The 18,574-nt window shown below is 44.6% G+C and overlaps 2 protein-coding genes across 4 annotated transcripts in view; one reads left to right on the top strand and one right to left on the bottom strand.

Annotated features, from left to right (window-relative positions):
- Kdm5a (lysine demethylase 5A) overlaps positions 1 to 9,655 on the bottom strand; it is an 86,818-nt gene extending 77,163 nt beyond the window's left edge. For both annotated transcript variants that reach the window (XR_009056691.1, XM_057762611.1), the window contains exons 1-4: positions 9,067 to 9,655; positions 7,230 to 7,307; positions 5,007 to 5,129; positions 1,402 to 1,572 (exon numbers count right to left, since the gene is read on the bottom strand). Coding sequence is in view for 1 of the 2 variants with exons in the window: in XM_057762611.1 (XP_057618594.1) it covers positions 1,402 to 1,572; positions 5,007 to 5,129; positions 7,230 to 7,307; positions 9,067 to 9,231 (537 nt within the window). In the remaining variant the exon portion in view is untranslated. The remainder of the gene's footprint in view (positions 1 to 1,401; positions 1,573 to 5,006; positions 5,130 to 7,229; positions 7,308 to 9,066) is intronic.
- Positions 9,656 to 16,665: 7,010 nt separating this feature from the next.
- The window catches only part of Ccdc77 (coiled-coil domain containing 77), a 35,295-nt gene continuing 33,386 nt past the window's right edge, over positions 16,666 to 18,574 (top strand). The window contains exon 1 of one of the 2 annotated variants that reach the window (XM_057771002.1): positions 16,666 to 16,758. The gene's annotated coding sequence lies outside the window, so the exon portion shown is untranslated. The remainder of the gene's footprint in view (positions 16,759 to 18,574) is intronic. The other variant, XM_057771001.1, reaches the window with a different exon arrangement.

An 18,574-nucleotide genomic window follows, 5' to 3' on the forward strand; every position in this document is an offset into this window, starting at 1 on the left:
ATCAAAACTGCATCCAGAGACCACTACATACATATGAGAAAAGTATTTAATCCAAAAAAGTCAACCATACCAAATGCTAGCTAGAACAAGGAGAATCCAAATGCCTCTACACTACTGGCGGAGGAATGTAACAGCACAGGAACTTTAGAAAACTTCTTGGCAATTTTTTAAAGAGTTAATCATACCACTAGGGAGATAATTCAATCAGTAATGTATTACCTTTCAAGCAGAATGAACTGAGTTTGATACCAAGAGTCACCATTTACCAAAAAAAAAAAAAAAAGGGCAGCAGCTGGACAAGGTGAGAAGAAAGGGACAGATGACTACTTGGGAAGGCGAATGAGAAAGAAGAACTTTTAAGGATACCAACCCCTCCCAAATTTAAAAGTTTAAAAAAGTTAAAATAAGTCAGAACTGAGCCAGAAGCTTTCTTAGGATTGGCTAGTTTCCACAGTGCTGGAAGGTGCTATACAGGCTACAGGCTGCTGCAGAGATTTACCATCATCAATCATATTCAGTATGAACCCTGCATGCTTCACTACCAATCTGCCAGACACGAGGGGCCTACTAGTATAATAGAGCATGACTCATGCTTCGCTTGCAGGACACAGAAGGGAAGTCACCTTTGATATTATACAAATAATCAAAAGCCCTATGGCTGGAAAGGTGTTAGACCCTACTATGAATTTACTGTTGTTATTTTGCTAAATGGTTAGGACATGCCTGTCAAGTTGCATTTTAAATGTTTATAATCACATATTATTGCTGCTATCTACTTTGATCAGAAAAGCTTCTTTCTGCAGTGTGTGTTGGTTCCCCCACACTCATAACTGGTCAAAGTGCTGAGAATAAGAGGCTATTTAAGGCTCCGGCTCAAAAAGAAGCTCTGAAATGTCCACTTGAAGGTCTAGGCCACATTAGAAAAAGTGTTGTGGCAAGGCAGAACAGCTCACACTTTTAATCCCTGTACTCAAGAAGAGGAGGCAGGTGAATCTCTATGAGCTGGAGGGCAATCTAGTCTACATAGTGAGTTCCAGGCCAGTCAAGGCTACACAGCAAGACCTTGTCTTGAAAAAAATCAAAACAAAACAGACCAAAACAAAACCTTTTCATGAAATCATGAAGATTTTTCCTAAATATGATGACACCCTTCATTCCCATTATTCTTTACCCTGTAACACTAGAAATAGTTCTAATTTTTTTTTTTTTTAGTTTTTTTTTTGAGACAGGGTTTCTCTGTAATAGCTCTAATTTTTAAACTTTTTCTTCTCAAATTTTGGTGCTTAGAGAAAGCTACTTTCAATTTGCTATCATAAACGTTATCACTTACAGTGAATATCACTTGAAGTTTATACATGTCAAATTAAATTTATCCACTCTAAGAACAATGATGCATCTTACCATAAGGCTGACACCAGACTGAAAAAGCTCGTATGGGTAGAGAATTCTTTCATAGTGTGACTTCAAAAGAGACCCAGTTCCTTTTCCTGGCAGATATCCCAAGCGGCTACCCACTTTAGACCATTTCTTCTCTTTGGTGACTATTTCAAAACCTCCTTTGCTGGCAACAATCTGAAAGGAAATAGGAATTCTTTGGGTAAAGATGTTAATTTCAAGCATTCTAACTTCTATAATCTCAAAAGATAAAAGCTTTACCCCCAGAGCAGCTGGTAGAGTATTTGCCTAGTATGCATGAAGCCCTGAGTTGATCCCCATGACCAGAAAACCTGGGTGTGGCAGTAGACATCTGTAATTCCAGCTCTCAGGAGCTAGAGGCAGGTCATCTTTGACTATATAGTAAGTTGAAGACCAGACTGGGATACATGAGAGCCTGACTTTAAAAATAAAAAAGTAGGTCAGCAAGACGGTTCAGCAAGTAGAATCTTGCTGACAAGCATGGTAATATGAGTTCCATCCCTAGAATCCACATGGTTGAAGAACCAGTTACTACAAGGAACTTCCACAAACACTTCATGTACAAGATGAGCCTACATGTGCCTACACACAAAATTAATGTTTTTTTTTTTTTTTTTTTTTTTTTTGGTTTTTCGAGACAGGGTTTCTCTGTAGCTTTGGAACCTATCCTGGAACTAGCTCTTGTAGACCAGGCTGGGCTCGAACTCATAGAGACCCGCCTGCCTCTGCCTGAGTGCTGAGATTAAAGGTGTGTGTCACCACCACTGCCTGGCTATTTATTTTATTTTTAAAACAATCTTATTTTACATATTAATCCTAGTTCCCTCTTCATCCTCCCCCCCACTCCCCATCCACTCTCCAGAGAGGGTGAGGCCTCCAATGGGGAATCAACCAAGTCTATCACATCACTTGAGGCAGGACCAAAGCCCTTTATCTAGGCTGAGCAAGATATCCCTTCATAGGGAATGAGCTCCAAAGAGTCAGTTCATGCACTAGGGATAAATACTGGCTATACTGCTAGTGGCCCCACAAACTGTCCATGCTACACAACTGTCACCAGCATTCAGAGGGCCTTGTGCTGGTTCCCCAGCTGTCGGTCTGGGGTCAGTGAGTTCCTACTAGCTTGCAAAACTAATGTTTAAAAGTTTCGCCAAGTAAGTAAAGTTCCAGTGTTCTAACTCTATATCTTGTCTGCTAAATATCAAAATTATTCTGGACTTAAAACGCAAATTTCTTTTTATTAAACTGATACTCTGTTAACATACAAAGAAATACAGACAATAATTTTACAAACATCAAACCTTAAAATTTAATATTATTGGATCTACTTTCTTTTTTTTTTTTTTTTTGGTTTTTCGAGACAGGGTTTCTCTGTGGCTTTGGAGCCTGTCCTGGAACTAGCTCTGTAGACCAGGCTGGTCTCGAACTCACAGAGATCCGCCTGCCTCTGCCTCCCGAGTGCTGGGATTAAAGGCGTGCGCCACCACCGCCCGGCCTTGGATCTACTTTCAAAGAAAGGCATCCAAAAGTATTTAATAAATTTATACATTGTACATTATACAGAACGAAAAAAATATACACTAAACTAAAAAACTAATCCCCCCACCACCAAAAAAAAAATCCCAACCAACAACAACAAAAAAATATTTTTGAAACAAGCTATGAGGCTGGAAACATTTCTGTGGTTAAGAGCTCCCTGCTCTTGCAGAGGAACAGAGTTTGGGTCCTAACACTCACACTGGGAAGCTCACAAACACCTGTAAACTTTAACTGCTCTGGGGATCCAAAGCCTCCCTCTTTAGGACTCCACATGCACCTGAATGCACATGTGCATGTACACAGAGACACAGAGATAAATGTGTATGTATGTATGTAAATATGTATACAGACACACACTAGGGAAGGCGGAATGTAACGGTTCCTTTAAGAGACAAACCCCACCCAATCCCCCCACCCCAATTCATTGAGGCAGGCTTGCAGTCTTTCCCTTTCAGTCTCTCTCCCAAAGAGGTAGCTGCTAGTGTGGCTCCTCTCATCTTCTCTCCTCTCTCCTCCTATCCCCCCCCACCACCGTTGTCCCCCTTCTCCCTCCATCTCCCTGCCATAACCCACTAAATAAATATCCAATCTCACTCTGCATGGTGTGCCTGTCTGTCTCAGGTCTCAGTGTCTCACCTGCCATGAGGATCCCTGCCTGGAAGTCCCTGCCTCTGGTAGGCCACAAGCTACTTGGAGAACAGCGCCATTTTATTTTTACCTTTACAGGGAGTATGCTCAAATTTTGAGCATACCAGTTATGCATGCTTACCAAGCACTCAGGTAAGACAATCAGAGTTCAAGGCCAGCCTCAGCTACGTACCCTGGAACTAGAGTAACACCAGTCAGTTATAAGCTGGTGGGTGCTGGGACTTGAACCCAGGCTCTCTGGAAAAGCAACCAGTGCTCTTAACCACTGAGTCACCTCTCCAACCTCCAAAAGAAAATTCTTTAAAGGAAAACTTTAGGGGCTAGAGAGATAGCACAGTGGTTATAATCAATTGCCATGCAATTGTGAGAACCTAAGTTAGCTACTAGGACCCATGTAATAAACTAGGTATGGTTTTAAGTGTACCTGTAACTCCAATGCTGTGGAGAACAGAGACAGGAGGATTGCTAGGGCTTCCTGGCCTCTAGCCTAGTCAAAAAACTAAGTTCCAGGTTTAAGAACTTAGTTTTCATTACCCTGCCCTGAAGGGATAAGGTAGTTGTTCTTAACCTTCCTAAGGCTGCAATTCTTTAATACAGTTCCTCATGCATTGACCTCCCCCCCAAATTATTCCATTGCTACTTCATTACTGCCAATTTTTTCATATCTGATACACGTTATCCAGCATGTGATATGCCAGTTATCTGGTGGTCATAACCCACAGAATGGGAAGCGCTGGGGTAGGGCAAAGAGAAATAGAGAGGAACACTCAGTGCCCTCTTCTGGCTTCCAAATGTACATAGGGACACACTGTCACACACACGCACACAAAAAAGAAATTTTTATGGGCCAGGCATGTTTCTGTATTCCTATGTAAATTTGATGTCACTGAGGGCAGGGTTGGGGGACACAGTTCACTAGGCTCTCATCTGATCTCCACATATAAGCTATGTTGCATGTGTTTTTACACAAAGTCTGAGGCCAGTTTGGTCTAAAAAGAAAACCTGAGGTCAGCCATATAGGAAGATCCAGTCTCCAAAAAAAGAGTAAATGATCTTTAAATAACAGCTGGGTGGTGGTGGCACATGCCTTTAATACTAGTACTTGGGAGGCAAAGGCAGGCAAATCTCTGTGAGTTCAAGGCCAGCATAGACTATAAAACAAGTTCCAGGACAGTCAAGGCTATTACACAAAAAAACCTGTCTCAAAAAACAAAAAAACAAACAAAAAAACAAAAAAAACAGTAACAAAACAAAAAGATTACTTAAAATCCTTAATTTCATGAAATCACAAACCTTTGCTCACTTTCTTCATGGGAGGACCTGGCACAAATTAAGCATGTACTCACTACCACTGAGCTATATTTCAGCTCCTGTTAAACTTCTAAGCCAAGTATTGGCCTCACCTTGCTTAAAGCATACAAATCCAGGATTTTTCTCTCCACCACGGGGATCTTCAATGTAGATCCTTGAAGTTCCCAAAACTTTGCCAGTTGATCCAAGAAGTCCAATCTCACTCTAGTCATTGCCTAAAATTATTAAAATACAGAAATCAAAAACACAGGGCTGGGGATAAAGCATGATGGTAGACTATTTGTCCAGCAAGCTCAAGGCCCTAGGTTCAATTCCCAGTACTGGGTAGAAGACAGAAAGAAAGCAAGGCCCGCAAGGGGGCTTAGCAGGTGAAAATGCTTGTCACCAAAGCCTGAGGACCTGAGCTCAACACTTAGATCCCACAATAGAAGGAGAGTAAATCTGAGTGTTGAACTTCGGTTGCTTGACTGAGTTGTTAGGCTGTCTGAAAAGGTTTGGTAAACTGAATGTTTGCAGGCTTCAACACAGAAAACAGCCAACACAAGTGGAGTTTCTACTATGAAAACACAATGATAACTGTGAATAATGATAGAGTTTATCAAGTTGACACTTCAAAACCTCAGTGAATAACAAAAAGCCTGAAACCTTTTGTTTTCTTTGTCTCCAATTCAGAGAAAAGTATTAGTCCCTAAATTACTCCTACCTCAGGTCCACCTTCTTCCCCATATTCCTGTATGTGGTGGCTGTCTCTCTTACTTTAAGCTATCTATTATTTTTAAAGATTTTTTTTTATGTTATGTGCATTGGTATTTTGCCTGCATATATGTCTGTGTGAAGGTGTCAGATCCTCCAGAAGTGGAATTACAGACAGCTGTGAGCCGCCATGTGGGTGCTAGGAATTGAACCAGGGACTTCTGGGACCTTCTCTCCAGTCGAGCTATTCTTTACTAAGTTCTTTACTAGATGTTAAAAGAAAGCTTTGCCTTCCATTTAAGGTCCTGTTATGCTGGTTTTGGTTCATTTTTATTGTTGTTTTTAATGTGTATGGTGTAGTATACCTACGGATACTAGAAGAGGACATCTGATTCCCCCTGGAATTGGAGTTCCCGAGGGTTGTAAACCATCATGTGGATGCTGGGAATCCAACTCAGGGTCTCTGAAAGAGCCATAATTGCTCTTATCTGCTAAGTCATCGTTCCAGCCACTGTTATTCTGCTTCTGTCCAATGCTCTCCTACCTAAAGGCACAATCATGCTCTACAGGCCCTTTGTCCTAATAAACTTCATTGCTAAAGAGTTTTTTATTTTGTCAGCTCCTTTCCAGAACCAACCACCGCTACCTCCATTTTTATACCTAACAATATGAAAATATCATAATGAAATCTATTATTTTGCATGCTATCTAATAAATTTAATTAGAAAAAAATCCAAGTTCGGAGCTGGGCATTATAGCAAAAGCCTTTTTTTTGTAACCCCAGTACCCACAGGAGGCTGAAACAGGAGGATTGCCAAGAGTTCAAAGATAGCCTGGGTTACATAATAAGTTCTACACCAGATCACATTTGCTACAAAGAAAGATTAGTTTAAGAAGGTGAGCGAGTAGGAAAAGGGGCTAGGCTGGTAGAGTGCTTGCCTAGCTTCTTGAAAGCCAGGGTTCTATCCCTGCCATCATATAAACTGGGCACAGTGATACACACACAAAATGTAGAGGTAGGAAGACCAGGAGACACAGGTAGTCCTGGGCTATATATCAAGCTAAATGACATCTTGGGCTATATGAGACCCTGTCTCAAAAGAAAGACAAATTTCCACTTCTCTAAAGGTTAAGCCTTGGATCTTTTATTATGAAAACATGTTTTGGTGGGTGGTGGTGAACACCTTTAATTCCAGCACTCAGGAGGCAGAGGCAGGCAGACGTTTGTGAGTTGAAGGCCAGCCTGGTCTACAGAGCAAGTTTCAAAACAGCCAGGGCTACACAAAGAAACCCTGTCTTGAAAAAAAAAAAAAAAATAGTTTTCTATTATCCCAGTTAAGTGAAGAAAAAAAATGTAGAAACTACTTGAAAGTGTCTTAAAAGACACTCTTCTCAAACATCAAGTAACAACCATTCTACTAAATCCCAGTTAACACGAGTTTTGGGACCTGTACATGAGCTTCTCAGAGTTCCACTTAAAATCCTAAGGTAGGCAATTAAAAGGCTGGAACTATAAAGGCATGGGAGAGCAAGTGCTGAGTCTGTGTGAACCTGAGTCCCCAAACACCACCACTACAAGAGAAGAAACTAACAGAAGACAGGAATATTGGTCTGCTACTCACCTCAAGTTCATTCAGGCGCTGGACTCTGGGAGTGAAGCGGAAGGTTTTTACTTCACAAGCAAATGGAGGTTGCCAATCCTAAATGGAAAGAATTGTTCTGGTAATTTAGCATGGAGTTACCACAAATCATGGTGACAATACATTAGCATATGTAAGTCTTCACTATAAAGACGGAAAGAGCAATATTCTTATAAAGTTTTCATTTTAATATTACTTGGAAAAGCAATCCTCAAATCTTATCATCCCAAAATACAAAATTACTCTCTCCAAGGTTACCCAGGGAGAACACAATGAACTTGTCAAATACAAAAACACAAAACAATGTCCAATAAACACACAGTTTACCAAGTAAAACTTAAAAAAAAAAAAAAAAAGCCAGGCCATGGTGACACATGCCTTTAATCCTAGCACTCGGGAGACAAAGGCAGGTGGATTTCTGTGAGTTTGAGGTCAATCTGGTCTAGAACAGCTAGTTCCAGGACAGCTAGGACTGGAACATAAGAGAAACCCTGTCTGGGGGAAAACAAAGAACCAGTGGCTGGGTGTGGCACATGCCGATAATCTTAGTACGCAGGAAGTAGAGCCTGGATCAAGAGTTCCAAGTCAGCCTAGACAACATGGCTAGACCATCTCAATATCAACAACAAAAATCATCTCCATACTTGCTAGAAAAACAGATTGCAAAATGCCCACATTTAAAAATTAATCAAAAACTGGTTCTACTCTCAGTATGACAGAGGGTCCTCATTTAAACAATATCCAATTGATCCTGGTGCTGGTTGTCCAGCAGCAACTGGACAAGGTTTTCTATCGCATTGCTGGAGACTGAGCCCAGGGCCGTGAGGCACTCTTGCTACTCCAGCATTACTTAGAAAGCACTGGTCTGATTAATAAAGAAAAAACATTGAACTTGAGCATATCAACCTCTCAGCAAACTAATTCCTCACGTCACAGGAATTATCTGCTTTCCTACCCTTAAAAAGTGAGGATAACTAACTTAAAGGCAAACTTGGTTATAATATTACAACTCTGAAACCTTTGTCCCTTCCGTTCCTCCATCAAGAGATTTCAAGATTTCAACGTTTTCCTCCATGCCCGTTATATTATTCCTAACCTCCACATCTAAGAAAATAACGAATGTTCTTTTACCTGCCCAAGGATGGCTTTTCTAGTTGCCATAGTAATTAGCTTGGGGGTTCTAGTGTAGTGACATCATCATGGGGGGCAGGTACAGCTCGGATAACATTTCAAGAAACCCGAGTAGTGGCCTGCAAGGGTCTGATGAACTGGGCATTAGCAGGCTGGGACACAGAAATCGCCGACATCAGGGGAGCCTTCAACACGGAAGCACAATGGTTGTGCACGGGCGTTCGACGTGACACGCCAAACACCTTTTCTAGAAATGGCCTGAAGCTTTTTGTTATCCTCACCTCCAACCCAAACAACAGTACCCGTGCCCAAATGAGTTCCCAGAGACACTACTTTCTCTCGCAGGGGCGACCTGAGAGCTAGGGAGATGGCTCGGTCGCGAGCGCCAAGCCCGACGACCTGAGCTCGAGCCCTGAGACCCACAAGGCAGGAGAGCATCGACTCCCACAAAATGTCCTCTGACCTCAACGCGCGCGCGCGCGCACCCACGCGAAAAGAAATGTAAAAAAGTGGACGTGAAACTCCATAGGAAACCAAGGCAAACCATCCTCAAACGGAGCCTCGGCGTACCAAAAAAAAAAAAAAAAAAAAATTGAGGCAGGGCTACACGGAAGCACGGTAGAACCGAAACGGGAAAAGCTGCGGACCCGCCCCCCCACCTCCCGCCCGCCCGCCCCGACTCCGCTACCTTGGGGGGCCGGATCTTGCAGATGCCAGTTTTCTCAGCCAAAGGGCGGATGCGGCCGATGAAACTGAGAGGGTCTGAAAACTCCTCCCAGCTGGGCTCAAAGACCGGGCACTCCGGCGGCGGCACGAACTCCGCCGCGTAGCCCCCTGGGCCCACGGCCGCCATGGCAATAGCCAGGGGGCCCCTGCGGTGCGCGAGCGGGGAGAGGCGGGCGGACGGTCACTAAGCCCTCTCACGTCCCCTCACAGGGGCCGCAGAACATCTTCTCAGGACAGAACCGTCCCTCACACAAGACCCAGGAGCGCTTCCTCCTGCTCGTTTGTTATTGTTTCCTTCAGGGCTTTTCCTCTCAGGGCCAGGACGCTCCCGGAAGTTAACGTACTGCCAAATCCGTCCGCCACCGCAGGAAACAGAATCCCGCCGCCGCGACTCCTAGTCGGGTCCTTTCTCCTTCCTCCCTTTCGCGACAGCCCGGCGTGGCTTCTTCTCGGCTTGCCCGCCAAGGTTCCGCGCCCTCCGTCCACTCGGGGTGCGTGGCCTCTGAAGGCTCCGCGACCCCTCCGCGAGGAGAGGCGGCGGAGACGGAGACGCTATCCCGCAAGGTGGAACACGCTCTTCCGGCGCGCGGAGGAATGTGTAATGCCTCAGAGAGCAGAGGTTCTGTTTCCGGTGAGGAGGTTCCTTTTCCTCTTTGTGTCGGGGGACACGAAAACGAAGTGGGCCCTGGTGTCGTCGGCCTTGCCTGGCCTCCCGGACCCGTTCTTAACACAGTTCCCGTGTCTCTAGTCTGTCTTCCAAACGCTAGTCTTTTACCACTGACCTAACATGGTCTCTTTGATCCGGGGCTCTGGCTTCTCTACGACCGGTTGGTTCCCGCGCATCTCCGTCCTCACACCGCAGGCCTTGCCGCCAGCTGCGAATAGCTTTCCTCACCACACAGGGACCCGTGCAGCTCCTGGCCTTGTTTTTCTACCTGTTGGCAGTTATCCTCCAACCGTCTTACTTGAGAAGTAAGCACGACCTGAAAACACCAGCTCTGCTAACTTTTTTTTTTTTCTAGTCACCTTTGTCAGAAACCTACGTATAAGGTGTAAGGCCGGGCATGATTGCAACCCTGTCTCAAAAATAAATAAATAAATAAATAAATAAATAAATAAATAAATAGCAACCCTATCTCAGAAATAAATAAATAAATAAATTGCAACCCTGTCTCGAAAATAAATAAATAAATAAATTGCAACCCTGTCTCAAAAATAAAGTAACTCACGTTGCTGGTATACGCTCCCACAATTCCTTTATACGTTTAAGAGTTTATAAGCTTGTCTCAACAAGAAAAGCCCCTGTGTGGTGGCACAGGACTATAAACTCAGCACTGGGCAGAGTTATCGAAAGAGCACCATGACGTCAAGGCCCTCCCGGGATACATACTGAAGTCCAGCTCAGTCAGTACGTGGCCAGGGCCAGAACAATGGCTCAGCTGGTAAGGACAGTTGCCAACAAACCTGAAAACCTGAGTTTGATTTCTGGAACCCACATGGTTGAAAGAGAGAACCCCTGAAAGATGTCCTCTGACCTTCACACAGGTACATACATATACATACTCACACATTAAATAAATAAGTGAAAGAAAAAAAGAGACTAATGGTCTCAAAAAGAAAAAGGGGCCGGGTGGAGGTGGATCTCTGTGAGTTCGAGGCCAGCCTGATCTCCAAGAGCTGGTTCCGAGACAGGCCTGTTAATGGGGGGGGGGGGGGAGGAGGGAGGGAGGGAGGGAGGGAGGGAGGGAGGAAGGAAGGAAGGAAGGAAGGAAGGAAGGAAGGAAGGAAGGAAGGAAGGAAGGAAGGAAGGGAAAGGGACAAGGTATTCTGCTAGTCAGCAGGAAGGAAGGAAGGAAGGAAGGAAGGAAGGAAGGAAGGAAGGAAGGAAGGAAGGAAGGAAGGAAGGAAAAGAAAAAGCTGGGCGGTGGTGGCACACACCTTTAATCCCAGCACTCGGGAGGCAGAGGCAGGTGGATCTCTGTGAGTTCGAGACCAGCCTGGTCTACAGAGCTAGTTCCAGGACAGGCTCCAAAACCACAGAGAAACCCTGTCTCGAAAAACCAAAAAAAAAAAAAGAAAGAAAGAAAAAGGACAAGGTATTCTGCCAGTCAGCAGATTGGCCCACCTTCTCAAGAAGGTGGGAATATGATCTCTTTAGTTTATTCACTTTCTTTTCCGGTACTAGAAATTGAACCCAAGTCCTTGAACATATTAGGCAAATGTGCCCATGAGATTAACTCCAGTCTAGTCTCTATTTCTTGCTTTAAAAAAAAAAAAAGTGGGCTGGAGAGATGACTCAGAGGTTAAGAGCACTGACTGCTCTTTCAGAGGTCGTGAGTTCAATTCCCAGCAACCACATGGTGGCTCACAACCATTGGTAATGAGATTTGGTGCCCTGTTCTGGCCTGAAGGCATGTATGCAGGAAGAATAAAATAAATAAAAATAAAGCGATGTACAAACAGATATGGACACAGGAAGGCATGACATCGTATGCAAGTAATAATCTATAACAGTTATACCCAGATCACGGAGTTGCCCAAAAACCAACTAGAAGGCTGAGTCCTGTGTATAAAAACAAAGAGCCTTCATTCTTATTCAAGTTCAAACTCGGATTCTCCCTGTGTCCAATGCGTTGTTGTGATTTAACAACCCGGATCTCAGTTAGGGTGGGGTTTTATAATAGCAGAGGCTAGGATGAGGGGTTTCTAAGGTTCAGGACCCCTGATTGGCTGCCATTTGTCTAGCGGTGGCCTGGTGAAAAGTAATGGGTGTGTGCTGGCAGGTGATCCTATCTACAATGGTTAGAATGTAGAAATTTCCTGGTTGGTGCCTGGGTGGTCTCAGTTTGTGGTCTTTCTTGGAACCAGATATTGCCTTAGGGAAAACTACTGAGACTCTGGCCTCTACTGAGCTTGTCATGGCTGGGTCCTACAATAACAAGACTTAAGATTGTTTTTAATACTTAATCTGCAAAGTCAAACTATACACATAAAAAAGAAAGAAATAGTGGAATTCAAAATTTAAAAGTCATCAAAATAATGTTTTTCATTAAGCATGCACTCAAAATACCTGGTTAGTGAGCTGAGACTCCTAGATTTGGTCCCCAGCATCACGTAAACCAGTGGTACGAGAGAATACCTGTTATCATGGCACTCAAGAGATAGAAACAGGCCAGGCAGTGGTGGCACACGCCTTTAATCCCATCACTTTGGGAAGCAGAGGTGGGTGGATCTTTACGAGTTCGAGGCCAGCCTGGTCTACAAAAGCTAGTTCCAGGACAGGCCCCAAAACCCTGTCTCGAACAACAGTAGTAGGGCTGTTTGATTTCACAATACTAGGAATTGAATTGAGGACTTCCCATATGCAAAGAAAAAATTGTTACTTTTGTGTGTGTGTATGCTGGGTATTTGCCTTGCATTCCAGAGATTGGGAGGTAGATGCAGGAGGATCTCTGTGAGTTCTAGGCTAGCCTGGTCTTATTATAGGAACTTCAAAACTAGCCTGGCTACACAGTGAGACCCTTTCTCAAAAACAAAACAAAACAAAAAACCCAAACAACACAAAAACAAAAGCACAGAGAGAGAGAGAGAGACAGAGACAGAGACAGAGACAGAGAGATAGAGAGAGCACCAGGCATGTGCAAGGCATAGGCAGGCAGATCTATGTGAGTTTGAGATCAGATTGGTCTGCATAGCAAGTTCTAGGACAAGGATAGACAAAGAAACCGTTTCTTAAATCAAAAAGTCATAGCCCATCACCTTTGATCCAAAACACATTTTAATGGTTATTTGCTTGTTTGCTCGTTGATTGGCTAGAACCTGGGACTGAACTTAGGGCTTCAGGAATGATGAATACCGAATAGTAAACAAGTATCCTGCCTCTGAACTGTGCTCCTCACTCCAGCCTGACTCCAAGTATTTCACAAGGACTAATCAAAAGACTAATAGAGATGAAAAACTATAACCCTTCCCTTTATCCTTTCCTATGGCATGAATAAAAAAAAATCAATGTCATTTGAAATATCACATTGAAAATGTGTAGCTTCACTTACCAGTGAATCATTGTGAAAGACTTTGGGGCACCTTAGCACTACTGCACCCCCCTTCCTGGGAATCAGGGTCCTGGGAACCAACCACGTGTGCACGGGAGCTCTGAGTACTTTCCATCTCCACTGTAGTCTTTCTTCAATAGACCCGGACCCTGGAACTGGGGTGAGACGACCTGCAGGTGACCTCCTTGTAACCGCCGTAACATTGATCAAGTAGAGTTAGCTGACCGTTGAATGAACTAGTCAAAATCGTTGACAAATGATTTCTGGACTTTCCCTTTGATTCTGTACCACCCCCTCCCTGATTTTGTGGTTTTTTCCTTTAAAAGAGCTTGTAATAGACAAAGCAGGGGTCCTTCTCCTCTCGAGGCTGAGGGACCTTTGCCGTGGCAGAATAAAAATTCCTCTTGATATTGCATCAACCGTGCTGAGGGTGTTTCTTGGAGCGACCTCCTCCTTGGTGGGGCTTTAGGGCCCAACAATTGAACTTGACATGGATATGAAAGCTTCAAATTTTAAGCTTTCTAAAGTTTAAGGCAATGCTACCATATTGTGTGACATTTTATTATTTTGGTTTCTTGGGGGGCCAGCCACCCATCTCCCAAATGAATCACACACGAAGAAGACTTATTCTTAGTTATAAATGCCTGGCCATAGCTTGGCTTGTTTCTAGCCAGCTTTTCTTATCTTAAATTATCCCCACTACCTTTTGCCTTTGGGCTGGATGGCTGGATGGCTGGGTGGCTGGCCCCTAGGTTCCTCCTGTACTTGTTCTCTTGTTCCTCCTTCTTACTTGACCCTTTTCTTCGGTTCTCCTCGAATATATTCTCTCTGCCTGCCAGCCCCACCTATTCTTGTTCCTACCTCGCTATTGGCTGTTCAGCTCTTTATTAGACCATCAGGTGTTTTAAACAGGCGAAGAATCACAGCTTCAGCAAGCAGCAGGTGCAGGTTGTGGTACTGTAGGAGTACCTGGTCAACTGTGTTCATGATGAGCAGCATGGGCAGTGCCTGCAGGACTTCTGGACAAACATATGTCAACTCCAATTCCTCCCGCTCCCAAGCCTGCTTCCAGATTCTTCTTTTTTTTTTTTTTTTTTTTTTTTTTTTTGGTTTTTCGAGACAGGGTTTCTCTGTGGTTTTGGAGCCTGTCCTGGAACTAGCTCTTGTAGACCAGGCTGGTCTCGAACTCACAGAGATCCGCCTGCCTCTGCCTCCCGAGTGCTGGGATTAAAGGCGTACGCCACCACCGCCCGGCTCCAGATTCTTCTTCAAGCCAAAGGGAGATTACATGGTAAATTCTCTTTGGTGGATCTGGCAGGGAATGAACAAGGGGCTGACATTTCTTAGTGCTGACTCTCATGGAGGGTACAGAGATTAACAAGTCTCTCCTAGCTCTGAAGGAGTGCAGCAGGGCTCTGGGACAGAACAAGGCTCACACCCCATGCCGCAAGAACAAGCTGACACAGGTGCTGGAGAGACCTCAAGGACTTGCATGAGGGCCGTGATCTCACCAGATGTAAGCTCCTGTGTGAATATACTTTAAATCCGCTGAGTTAGGCAGACAGAGTCAAGGAGCTGAACCCCCACAGTGGATCCAGTGGAGAGCAGCCAATTCAAATAGAAACGGAAGAAATGGAAGCCAGTTCTAATGGGACCTCACTGGCAGTCAATTTCTTCAAGGGAGTGGAGGAGCTGTCTTCCCAGATGTCCAGCTCTAATGAAGCCATGACTCAGATCAGGGAGCTGGAAGAGAGAGGCACCGAGGAGCTCAGGGAGATCAAACAGCAAGGACCAAGGTGACCTGAGCTCTAGGTGATGACCGATCAGCCAGACTATGACTTGGAGACCGTTGCAAACAAAGCAGAATCTGCCCTGACCTAGCCGACCAAGCACTTCTAAGCCTGGCAAGAAGTCAGCAAGGCCCTGCGACTGGCCGTGCAGCTGGAAGAACAGGCTAGCGAACAAACAGCAAGAAATGGCGCCAATCATGGCTTCAGATAAAGATCTGTTTGGTGTCACACCAGCCTCTCATCCTCCCAGCAAACTTTGGGCACCTTCTGACTTTCGTTAGGGATTAAGTTGGATGGGTTTTGGTAAATGCCAGATAAGGGGCATCAGGCCCAGAAAGCTGGGGGTGGGGGATGCTGCTCTCTTTCTCAGTTTGGAGCAGGAGGAAGGAGTGTTTCGTGACTGGTCTTCCTTCTTTCCCCCCAATTTGAGGGGAGAGCTGTTTCCCTGGTGCAGCATCCTGCCCTTCCAGAACAGCTGCTGATAGAGACCCTGCGAGGCCCGGGCTTTGGGAGAGAAATCGGTCCTTGTCCAGCTTCCACTGCCTCGGGCCTGCGGTTTCGTCCTTGGTCTGAGCACTCTGTTTTATACTTCAGGGGAAAAAAAGTTTGTGAGACCTCTTTTAGTTTTTTAAACTAAAAAAAAAATTCCGCCGGGCGGTGGTGGCGCACGCCTTTAATCCCAGCACTTGGGAGGCAGAGGCAGGCGGATCTCTGTGAGTTCGAGACCAGCCTGGTCTACAAGAGCTAGTTCCAGGACAGGCTCCAAAAACCACAGAGAAAACCTGTCTTGAAAAACAAAACAAAAACAAAAACAAAACAAAAAAAAATTCCTATTTTCTGTTTTCTGTATTTATGTAGAAAAAGCCAGAAAAAAAAAATACTGTGGTGGTTAATATCAAATAGTCAGTTTGACCGGTTCTAGAATCAACTAGAGATAAACTTGTGAACTTGACTGTGAAAAAAGAATCACAGCTTCAGAGTTAAACAAGTGCCGCATGAACAAAAATCACACACCTGAAAATACTTTCCAACACTACCGTGCATTGCAGCATTAATCCTTTTATATATACTCTTTTGTTTTCAGCCCCACCCCCAGATATGGCATCTCAGCTCTTCATCTATCCTTCTAATGTTTAAATGAGGCCAGATAGACATAGCATTTGAATATATAATCCCTTGACTGGAGACATTGAACCCCACATCTAGGCCACCAAATTTCTTCTTTCCTGCTGTTTTGGCTTTCTGATTCAGGTGCTTAGGTAACCAATGGCTCAGAATTGCTATTTGGTGGAGAATGGCCTTGAACTCCTCAACCTTTCTATTCCCCTTCCCACGTATTAGGATCACAGGCTTGTACAACTCCGTAGGGATTGTGAAAGATTTCTCAGGTTCATTTGGAACGAAATTGAAGGTTATGTCAAATTACATTATTTACAAGACACTCTTGAAGTATTCCTGTGATACACTCCGTGATTATGTATGTAATTTATGCATCAGATTTCATTAAAGAAAAACAGTTAAGTGAGTTTAGCCCAAGTTGTCAAATTCAGAGAGTTCTAACAGCCAAGAGCTACTCCCCCCATTCTGCCTACGCACAACGCCATGTTCTGGTGAAAAAACTACACTTCCCAGGAATCTCTCCCCAGTGAGGCGCAAGGCAAGATGGGAAGGGCTGCTGGGTGAACAACCGTCCTATTGGTGCATAACCCAAAAGGCGGACTAAGCTAGCGAGCGATTGGTAGGATTTTGTCGACGCTCGCTGATTTGAGTTGTTTTTCGTTTGTGTTGTCGGATGCCAAGGAATAGTGTTTGGTGAGTATGGATTTGAGGATAAAGGTGAAGGGATTTTAGGACAGACGTTGGGAAGAAAGATAACCTGGTGGGATAAAAGCGTTCGTAATCGGTGCGGAAGGGAGCAACAGAAGGACTAAACCTGGGCTTCTTAGGTGACTTGGGGACCAGTCATGGAAAGTTTGCCTGCAAAAGGAGCGGTCTCTGGGACGCGGAGAGCTTTAATAATGAGGGAGCTAAGATCTGGTCAAAAACTGAGTGGATTTGCGAGAGAACCGGATCCGGACGTCCTGGAGACAGATTGAGTTCCGGCTCCCCTTCCCTCCCGCTTCAGTGAGCTTCGATTTCCTCGTTTGTAAAATAAAAGATAATAACAGTACTTCAGAAAGTAGTTATGCGAGGCCGGGCGGTGGTGGCGCACGCCTTTAATCCCAGCACTTGGGAGGCAGAGGCAGGCGGATATCTGTGAGTTCGAGACCAGCCCGGTCTACAAGAGCTAGTTCCAGGACAGGCTCCAAAGCCACAGAGAAACCCTGTCTCGAAAAAGAAAAAAAAAAAAAGAAAGAAAGTAGTTATGCGAGTAAATGCAAACATTTTCGGGACGGGTTTGTGGCCAGTATGTAGAGTGTTTGCTTAGCGTGACCGTGGCCTTGAATTCGACCTCTTACACCTCCAAGAAAGAAACCCACTAACTCTTATATAACTAGAGGCATCGCTGCCTTGGAAGGTAGTGTTAAGATGACTCTGTCTGCCGAGAAGACGGGTTATCATAGTAGAACTTTAAATACAACCACTTTTCAGTGGAAACATTTGTTTTTAATTTTTTAAAAAGATTGATTTATTATGTATACGATGTTTTACCAGTGCATACCTGCATGCCAGAAGAGGACACCAGATCTCATTATAGATGGTTGTGAGCCACCAAGAGGTTGCGGGGAATTGAACTCTAGCCCGCTGGGAGAGCAACCCGTCCTCTTCACCTCTGAGCCATCTATCTCTCCAGCCCTCCAGCCCTTTTTTTTTTTTTTTTTTTTTTTTTTGGTTTTTTTCGAGACAGGGTTCCTCTGCGGTTTTGGAGCCTGTCCTGGAACTAGCTCTTGTAGACCAGGCTGGTCTCGAACTCACAGAGATCCGCCTGCCTCTGCCTCTCGAGTGCTGGGATTAAAGGCGTGCGCCGGCTTCTCCAGCCCGTTTTTGACTTTTAATTTATTTATGCTTTTTTTTTTTTTTTTTTTTTTTTTTTTTTGGTTTTTCGAGACAGGGTTTCTCTTGGCTTTGGAGCCTGTCCTGGAACTAGCTCTGTAGACAAGGCTGGTCTCGAACTCACAGAGATCCGCCTCCCGAGTGCGAGTGCTGGGATTAAAGGCGTGCGCCACCATCGCCCAGACTTATTTCTGCTTTTTGAGATGGGATCTTACTCTACAGCTCAGATGGGCTTGGAATTAGCTGTGTATACCAGACTGGTCTCATGGCAGTACTCCTGTCCACACAGCCTTCCAAGTGCTGAAGAACAAGTGTATAAGCTGTGGTTGTTAGGTTGTTCTGACAGATCATTTGTGTGTGTGTGTGTGTGTGTGTGTGAGAGAGAGAGAGAGAGAGAGAGAGAGAGAGAGAGAGAGAGAGAGAGAGAGAGAGAGAGAGATATTGAGATTCCAAGACAGGGTTTCTCTGTGTTACAGAGTCTTGGAACTCTCTTTGTAGACCAGCCCGGCTTTAAACTCATCATAGATCTGCTTGCCTCTGCCTTCCAAGTGCTGGGATTAAAGGTGTGCACCATAACTGCCCAGCTTGACAGATCATTTTGGGGATTTTGTTGTTTATTTGAGACAAGGCCTTG

Source organism: Chionomys nivalis, chromosome 1 (assembly GCF_950005125.1).
Source record: "Chionomys nivalis chromosome 1, mChiNiv1.1, whole genome shotgun sequence".
Taxonomy (NCBI): Eukaryota; Metazoa; Chordata; class Mammalia; order Rodentia; family Cricetidae; genus Chionomys; species Chionomys nivalis.